We start from the raw sequence: 9,782 nt of genomic DNA, 5'->3' as shown, positions 1-9,782 counted from the left end.
AGGAAGCATTGACGGGAGTAGAGGTAGGGATGGCTGCAGAGAGACCAAGACACACTGGGAGCAGTGAGGCATCGAGTGGGTCTCCACCTGCCTTGAGGCCTCCTGCTCTGCAGGTCCCCCTGGGACCGTCCATCATTAGACCCGACCCCGAGGCAACGTGGGGATTCGACGTCCTCGTCGGCACTTTTAATAAATCTCTTCTATTTTGTCAGCCATTGGTTGATTCTTTTGGTTGCTTCCTGTCTGACAGGCAAAATGAGAGACCAGAGCGGTCTACAGTATTCAAACAGTAATGGGAAATGGGTCCAGTGAGCATTATCTGCCATAATATTTTCTGTTTCTCTGAGGACAAGCATATTCTCTTTTTGGGCCTATTACATTTATCAGTGACTAATGTTAAAGTTATTCAGAGTAATTCAGCCCATGCCGCTCTTCCAAACCCTGAAAATGCTACTTCTGGTGTGATTGGAGCCCCAGCTAGAAGCAAATTATGGGAGAACTATAACCCAGTGTAACCATAAGGGCACACTGTGGTTACCCTGGGCAATGGAACAGGGATAGAACTGTTTATTATGATTTATTTAACACCTTTTTTTCAGTATGTTTATGTCAAACTCTTGAAGCTCTGTATGATCTTAATATACCGATTATGCCTCCTTTGTAGGCATAGTCGGTATATGAAATTCTATTCCATCTAGAAGCTTTTTTTTTAAAAAACTGCATTTCTTGAAAAGCTTAAAAAAGTAACCATGACTTTGCAATCAGTTTCCTGTGAAGACACTTCCTTTTTATTTACTGTAGCTCCACGCCTTCTTAACCATAGTACACTATGTGCTGTTGTTGAGGTAAAACTAAAAAAATAAAATGTTGGGAATAAATCATCTCGTCTTGCAGTTAGTTTTTCTGGAAGTTGCAGGTAAGTCTGTTTTCTTAATTAAAAAAGAGATGAGATTGTACACATGTCACACTTGGGAATGGTTATTAACAATTAGTTATGTGACATGCATAACTTTGCTGAGGGATATGCAGCAGAGACAGCAGAAACCTTTTTGTTTTTATGGGCCAAAACAAATCTCTGCCCCTGCCTCCCAACCTCTCTAGTTGTTAATGCTGTGTTAGGCAAAATATTGATGTGGACCTTACTTCATTCTGCTGTCTATGGTATTCAGAATTACTTCTATTCTGTAACATTTCTGAGCAAGGAAGGGGTTGAAAAACTTGAGATTTGACTCTCTTCCCTTGCTTTTCAGAGAACAGAATCAAAATTGTGAATGTAGATGATTGATTAAGCCCTTTACTTTGAACCTCATAAATGGGTTATTTGAAAACTGGATGAGTAAATTTACTCAGCAGTTGTAGTTTTTGATTCAACTTCCAGTTATTCCTTCTGTATTAAAATAAGTAGGAAAAACCTGTTATTAATGATATAGTAGAAAAAACTGTAGTGTGTTGCGAGCACAGTTTTTGGACTAATATTGCTCCCCAAAAATATTATGAAAATGTTTCAAGGAGAATTTAAGATAGAGCTAAGCATAAAGTAATTAAACAACTACTGTGGCATTATCAGTGCAGTACAGAGTACTTCAGGTCCACACGATTGTCAGAAAACAACAAGGCAATGAATCCGCCAAATCCAGCGTGGAAGATATAAAACCAGGAGGCAGTTCATATAAAAAGGTAGTCTTTAATGAAGTAAAAATGCTCCTAGGTCAATAAACATCTGTGCTTGACATGGCCATGTTTTGCCAACAAATACTGGCTGCAGCAGGGGCAGTATGAACTAAAAACATAAATATAAACATAAATATACAAATCATTTAAAGCTGGTTTCTCAAACACATGAATAAAAAAAACAATATGAGATGTAAAAATACTGCTATCCATCTAAAACTACTTATAAGCTGAAACATATTAAAACAACAGATCATCTTAAAAATCAAGAAATTGATTTCTCTTTGTTCTTGTATTTTTGGTTGTTGTTCCTGCTCTCTCATGTGCAACAATACTGAATAGTACAGTCTACTTTTTTAAGTCTTTTTATGCTTTTGTGCAAGTTTCCAACCCAGGGGGTGGGACACCTTCCCTATGAGGAAAGGCTGAAGCAGCTTGGAGAAAAGATGGCTGAGGGGAGATATGATAGAGGTCTATAAAATAAGGAGTAGAGTGGAACGGGTAGAAGTGAATTGTTTGTTTACTCTTTCCAAAAATACTAGGATTAGGGGGCATGCGATGAAGCTACAAAGTAGTAAATTTAAAATGAAATGGATAATTTTTTCTTCATTCTACGTGTAATTAAACTCTGGAATTTGTTGCCAGAGAATGTGGTAAAGGCGGTTAGCTTAGCGGGGTTTAAAAAAAGGTTTGGCAGGCTTCCTAAAGGAAAAGTCCATAGACCATAATTAAAATGGACTTGTGAAAAATCCACTGCTTATTTCTGGGATACCGGAGTTGTTAAGTTGTTAAGCACGCTGATACATTGAACCCTTGAAACGTGATAAGCTCCAGCCCAAGAAGACGGCTAATACTGCTCAGAGCTATCAAGTTAAGTTGATTTTTTGCATTATTTGTAAATTTATTGCAATAGTGTTTAATTTTTGAACAGTAGTGCACAAAAAAATTTTTTTGCTTGAGAAAAATATTTGAATGAATAAACAGATGGACACTTTGACACTTAGGCTTTTATAAGAGATAGATACTGTGCACTATTGGTTGGCTGGAGGTGGTCTATGATTACAGACGGTCACATGCGTGTGAGCTGAAAAGCAATATGGCATAAACATGTCTATGTGACGATATGAGACACCTTCAATAGTCAACATATCCTTGTTGCAGTAAATTTGTTTTGTCTGTTCCGAGTTGTGTATTTTTACAAAGATATATACAGACAAAGCAGAGCCATTTTTCGTTTGATTTTTGTATTATTTCTGGGATAAGCAGCATAAAGTTTTTGGAATCTTGCCAGGTATTTGTGACCTGGATTGGCCACTGTTGGAAACAGGACGCTGGACTTGATGGACCTTTGGCCTGTCCCAGTGTCAATACTTATGTACAGCTGTGTGTGGAACATGTTGGGGGGGAGGAGAGTAGGACTATGAAGGGGCGGTGCTTCAGGTTGGAGGCTGGATCAGGGCTGCAGTTTGTAATCGGTAGGGGGATCAGGACTGGGTATTGATATCAGAGGAGGGGTTGGGAATGGGAAGTTGATGGGTGGGGGGGATGGATCTGAGGGAAGGGATGTGGATTGGGAGGTGGGTGTGCTGCCAAGGCGCTTCTAACAGGCCCTGCCTCTAACCCAATGGCTGTGCGTTAAATCTCTGCCCTGTATGGTAAATTCAGGGGAGACGCTGGGCATGCTGCCTACATTTACTACACAACTTCTGTACTTAACGCTACAGATATTCAGCCAGTGGTGCTCAATGTTTTGTATTATACTTGGAAATTCAACGCCGGGCCCTGTCTGGGCTCTGGCATTGAATTTCTGGGTTTACAGAGCTAGTGCAACCATAGCCTGTTTAGTGCAATTATTAGTACTTAATTGGCTGTGGCAAATGGCATAAAGATAAGACTGACTTTGATGCGGTCCTATGTATGTGATTACCTTGGCCAGTTAAGTCCTGAGTTTTAGCACTTAACCAGCTAAGTGCTGACTCTGCCCCTGGAACACTCCTGGGGATAACTGGACATTTTCAGTGGCACTAACTGGTTAAGTGCTGCTGAATATGACCGGTTAGCTCTGATCAAACAATTTAACTGGCCAGGACCCATTTCTGGCCAGTTAAATCACTTTGAATATCGACCCTTTGGTTTTCTCCAAGGACAAGCAACGTAGGACTCCTTAGCTACAAGCTACCTTCAACAGAAAAAAGGGAAATGACAAGGCACTGCAACAAGCAGACATAACATATTTTTGGTGGCAACTAGCATTGTCTGAAAGCAGCCTGGGTTAGATAAGAATGGGTTGGGGGAGGGGGGTGTTGGATTCTAATTGCCAAAAAAATTCTGGAAGACTGATTGGCAGCGGCGTACCAAGGGCGGTCCGCCCCGCGTGCACGCCGCTGGAGGGGTGCAGAGAGCAGCTGCGCGCCTGTCGGCTCCACTGGTTCCCTGCTCCCTCTGCCCCGGAACAGGTTACTTCCTATTCCGGGGCAGAGGGAGCCAGCGGAGCCGAGAGCCATGCGGCTGCTTCCAGCAGCCAAGAATGTACCCGGGGGGGGGGGGGGGTGTCATTGTGCCAGGAGCAGGGGTCTTGCTGCACCCGGGGAGGGGGGTGCATTGGCGAGCTGTCCCCAATGGCAGCCGACCTAGGATCGTCACTGCTGATTGGAGTCCTTTTCTAAGCAGTAGTAGGCTGTGAATCTATAAACAGGTGTTTGTGCCACAGATCTGCACATTTCCTCCATGGAGGTTGATCTCAAGTAGGTTATCAGTGCAGCCATAGCTGATGTGAATTCTGACATAACCCTCAAGAATCAAACCTGCCTGTCTAAGATCACTGGGAAGATTATTCCAAAACAAAGCAGTCTGATAAAAATAGAATTAAGGGTTGTCATCTCTCTCCCCTTCTTCTTCCTCCGCCCGCTCTCTCCCTTCAGATCTGTCCTAGTAGAGCCCCGATGAGCAGAGCAGGGTTGCCAGGTGGAAAATTTTTTTCCAGCCCGATCGAGCCCAAAAAACAGCCCAAAACCCGCCCAAACACAAACCCCGCCCCTGACACCCCCACCCCCGCGTCATCACGCCCGCCCCCGCCGTCATCACGCCCGCCCCCGCCGTCACTGGCCCCGCCTTCCACGTCACCGGCCCCGCCTCCCCGTCATCGGCCCCGCCTCCCACGTCATCGGCCCCGCCTCCCCGTCATCGGCCCCGCCTCCCACGTCATCGGCCCCGCCTCCCCGTCATCGGCCCCGCCTCCTACGTCATCGGCCCCGCCTCCCACGTCACTAACCCCGCCCAAAACGTCATTAACCCCACCCAAAAACGTCACTAACCCCGCCCCCCCGCGGCCGAAAAAACCGCACTGAAGGCCAAAAACAGCCCAAAAAACCGCAACCCGCCGCGGGCAAAAATTTCCCGCGGCGGGTCGCGGAAAACCGCCCAATTGGGCGGTAAAACCGCCCACCTGGCAACACTGGAGCAGAGTAAAACCAGCTGGTTAGCGGGGGGGGGGGGGGTTCTGTCTGCCGGAAGCACCCTCCCTCGCTCTCACGCACTTCCTGCTGCCAAGAAGGGGGCGGCTCTTCCAACGATTCACAGCAGCACGAGGCTCCGCACCTGGCATTTCTACTTCTGGCTGCACTGGGAAAGGTCCGCGAGACTAGGACAGGTTTGAGGTGAGGGAGCGGGGAGTGGGAGGAAGAGTGCATGAAAGGACAAAGCAGAACAGGGGAGGGGAGAGAAAGAGAGATTTGCGGAAGATGCTGGAGAGGAGGCCATGTGAAAAGAGACATCAGGAGAAGATGCTGGAGGCCAAGTGGAAGGGGAGATCAGGGGAGACACTGGGTATTGTGGAAAAGTAGATGGAGGATATACTGGCCATAGAAGAAGGTGGAAGGGGAGATCCTGGAAATGGAGTAACATGGGAAACTGGGGGGGGGGGCATGCTGGACATAGTGGAAAGGGAGATGGGAGGACGTACTGAACTTGGAGGTAGGTGACAGGGAAGATCAGGGTGACATAATGTCATGAGGGAAGGGAAGACAGGAGAGATGCCTAATGTGGTTGAAGAAGCAGGGAAAAGAGGAGAGATGTTTGATGAGGGTGGGGGACAGATAGAAACAATAGAAAGAGGGAGCTTGAAGACTGGAGGATGAGAAGGAGACATTTAATTTAAGATGCAGAAAATAAATTGGAGAAAGCTGAGTATGAAAAAAAATCAATGAGGAAATGAAGAAGATAGGAATACAGAAAAGAAATGGCAAATGGGCAGGAGGCTCTGGACAGACAGCACAGTAAGAGGATAGAAGAAAGAAAGAAGAAGCAGAAACTAGGAATGTCAGTTTTGGCAATTGGAGGGAAGGGAACAGTGAGGAAGGAGATGAGATGAGGGAAAAGGAAGAGAGAAAAACTGCACATGGATGAAGAAAATAGGCAGAAGCTGGATCCACTGGACAGTCAAATCTCCAGCTTTTACTTACGGATGTAGGACAAGAAATGAAGAAGAAAGGCGGAAAGTAAAGAAGTAAATGGAAAGAAAGCCCTGGAAACGGAGTTAAGAGGACAGATAGCAGCACAATCGGATACTGGGCCAGCATGATCAGAAAAACAAAGTCACTAGACAACAAAGGTAGAAAAGATCATTTTATTTTCATTATAGTGTTTGGTATATGTCCACTTTGAGAATCAGGTGCTGAACGTTAAAACTTTATATTTATTTACTTATTTATGGCATTTTATCCCATATTAAACATGAATTAGATTGGAACCTGGGATCATTTAATTTTTTTTCCTGGAGAGAGTAATGCATTGCCCCCCCCCCCTGTCTATAGCCAGCTCTGCAATTTTGGGGGGGGGGCGCAGAGGTGGATGGGGGGGGGGGGGGCGCCGAGGTGGATGGGGGGCGCAGTGGTGGACGGGGGCGCCGAGGTGGACCGGGGAGAGAGCCTGTTGTTAAAAATTTACCAGCACACCACTGTGCATATTCACCTAGCTTGAGATTTATTTTATAAAGCTTTTTCTGCATGTTTGGTATTCCTGTGGATGGAGATCTGGTAGAGGTTTGAGGTATGCACATATCATTACATGGATGTGAGGGTTTTTTTTAAAAAATAGATTGTGCATGCAACTTTGCTCTTGCCTTGGAGCAGTGTAAATTTGTTCATGAAGGGTTCCTAATTTATAAAAGTCATAGACCTACTCTTCCTACTCTTCAATTTCTTATAATGTATTCATATAGCTTACTTTTGATAGAGATCAGCACACCACTATTGTAATTTAATTAGGTTCCTAATTATGGGAGTTTTTAAACATGTTACATAGCTATTTCCTCAGTAATTGAATATTAAAATAAAGCATGGGAATTCTTAGTTATTTTCAATGTCTGATTGAATTATTTAAACATGTTTTAATAGTGCAGGTTTGCTGAAAGTAGTAATTAAAATTCTAATAGTATGTGCAATTTTTTGGCCCTTGCAGTTTAATTAGTCTGGTTTTGGAGTATTTCACTGGTCTGATTGACAAGGAGAACTTGTAGCCTGTACCCAAGGAATAGAATCTACATAAGTACATAAGCATTACCAAACTGGAACAGACCAAAGCTCTATCAAGCCCAGTATCCTGTTTCCAACAGTGGTCAGGTCACAAGTACCTGGCAAGATCCTAAATGAGTAAAATAGATTTTATATTGCTTATCCCAGGAATAAGCAGTAGATTTTCCCAAGTCCATCTTAACAATGGTCTATAAACTTGTCTAAATCTGTTTTAAACAGTTATACTAATCACTTTTTACCACATTCTCTGGTAATGAATTCCAGAACTTAATTGCATGTTGAGTGAAGAAATATTTTCTATGATTTGATTTAAATGTACTACTGAGAGTAAACAAGTGATTCATGCCACTCCATTCAGGATTTTATAGACCTCTATTATATCTCCCCTCAGCTATCTCTTCTTCAAACAAGAGCCCTAGCCTCTTTCTCCATATAGGGAAGTCGTCCCCCTCCCCTTTATCATTGTAATCACCCTTTTCTCTTCCTTTTCTAATTCTGCCTTATCTTTTTTGAGATGCAGTGACCAGAATTGCATACAATATATGAGGTATGGTTACACCATGAAGCGATATAAAGGCATTATAATGTTCTGTTTTGTTCTCCATACCTTTCCTAATAAATTCTAACATTCTATTTAGTTTCTTAGCTGCTGCACACTGAGTGGAGGATTTCAACATTATTATTGATGATAACATCTAGATGCTTTTCCTGGGCGGTGACTCTTAATATAGAACTTTGCAGCATGTAGCTATAGTTTGGGTTCCTGTTCTCTATATGCATCACTTTACACTTGCCCACATTAAATTCCATCTGCCATTTGGATGTCCAGTCGCTCACTCTCATAAGGTCCTCTTGCGATTTTTTACAATTCGTGATTTAATATCTTTGAATAACTTTGGTGCTCATTTTCAAAGCACATAGACTTACAAAGTTATGTGGAGGGGCATTCTCAATATGACGTCTGAGTCCAACTTTGGATGTTTTGCTAAAAATGTCCAGAATTCAAGTGGGGAATATAGCCATTTTCAAACCAGAAAAACATCTATCTATTTTTTTTCCAGAAATGGCTATTTGCTAGATGTTTTTGTGCTCTGTGAGTTTATCTTTTTGGTCCATTAAACAAAAAAAAAATGTACAAGTGAAAAATGCATAAAATCAAGCCATTGGGATATAGGAGGAGCCATCATTCTTAGTAGACTGGCCACACAGACATCCCAGGACAGCAATGGGGCATGGACTTCAAATAAATGCTTCCAGGTACACATCTCGCCATTGCTCCCTTATCTTGTCTGCTGAGTCCCCCTAAACCCACACAAAACCCACTACCCCCAACTATACTCCACTACAATAGCCCTTATGGGTGAAGAGAGCACCTATATGTGAGTATAGTGGGTTTCTGGTGAGTTTTGGAGGGCTCACAGTTTCCACAAGTGTAATAGGTAGGGGGAGATGGGCCTGGGTCCACCTGTCTGCAGTGCACTGCAACCACCACTAGACTATTCCAGGGACCTGCATGCTGCTCTAATGGACCTGAGTACAACATCTGAGGCTGTCATAGAGGCTGGTAAGTAATGTTTTTAATCACATTTTGGGAGGGGGTTAGTGACTACTGGGGGAGTAAGGGAAGGTCAACCTTGATTCTCTCCAGTGGTCATCCAGTCATTAAGGGCACTTTTTTGTGGCTTATTCATTAATAAAAGAGGTCTAGCCCAAAACATCCAAATTATAGCCCTGGATGTTCATTATAGCAGAAAAACATTCAAGTGTTAGGAATGCCCAGATTCCGCCCTTAACATGCCCCTGACACGTCTCCTTGTTTTTTGAATGCACTTCTGATCGACTTCATAGAAAAATGTCAAAAAATTGGTTTCAAAAATACCAATTTGGACATTGTTGTGAGATAAACGTCCAAATGCAGATTTATTCTGCTTTTTGTATGTTTTTCTCTTTTGAAAATGATCTCCATAGTAACTTATGAGGGGGATAATCGAACGGGGACGCCCATCTCTATGGCCGTCCATCTCTGAGGACGGAGGCGCGAAGGGACGGGACAGACCGTATTATCGAAAAAGGTAGGCAGCCATCTTTTCTTTCGATAAAACGGTTCGTGCTGGCCAAATGCCAAGGATTTGGGCGGATTTGAGATGGTCGGTATCGGTTTTCAGTGATAATGGAAACCGAAGCCGGCCATCTCAAAAACTACCAAATCCAAGCCCTTTGGTCGTGGGAGGGGCCAGGATTCGTAGTGCACTGGTCCCCCTCACATGCCAGGACACCAACTGGGCACCCTAGGGGGGCACTTTTAAAAATTAAAAAAAAAACATTAAAATATCTCCCAGGTGCATAGCTCCCTTACCTTGGGTGCTGAGCCCGCCAAATCCCCCCCAAAACCCACTCCCCACAACTCTACACCATTACCATAGCACTTATGGGTGAAGGGGGGCACCTAGATGTGGGTGCAGTGGGTTTTGTGGGTTTTTTGGAGGGCTCCCATTTACCAACACAAGTGGAACAGGTAGGGGGGGAGATTGGCCTGGGTCCACCTGCCTGAAGTGCACTGCACCCACTAAAAACTGCTCC

At 43.9% G+C, this 9,782-nt stretch overlaps 1 protein-coding gene across 1 annotated transcript in view; it reads left to right on the top strand.

Annotated features, from left to right (window-relative positions):
- Positions 1 to 834: 834 nt before the first annotated feature.
- The window catches only part of LOC115460640, a 59,565-nt gene continuing 50,617 nt past the window's right edge, over positions 835 to 9,782 (top strand). The window contains exon 1 of the mRNA XM_030190406.1: positions 835 to 916. Coding sequence (XP_030046266.1) covers positions 865 to 916 — 52 coding nt within the window. The 5' untranslated portion in view covers positions 835 to 864. The remainder of the gene's footprint in view (positions 917 to 9,782) is intronic.

This window comes from Microcaecilia unicolor, chromosome 1 (assembly GCF_901765095.1).
Source record: "Microcaecilia unicolor chromosome 1, aMicUni1.1, whole genome shotgun sequence".
Lineage (NCBI taxonomy): Eukaryota > Metazoa > Chordata > Amphibia > Gymnophiona > Siphonopidae > Microcaecilia > Microcaecilia unicolor.
The sequence above is the reverse complement of the archived record's forward strand: the minus strand, read 5'-3'. Positions and strand labels throughout refer to the sequence as shown.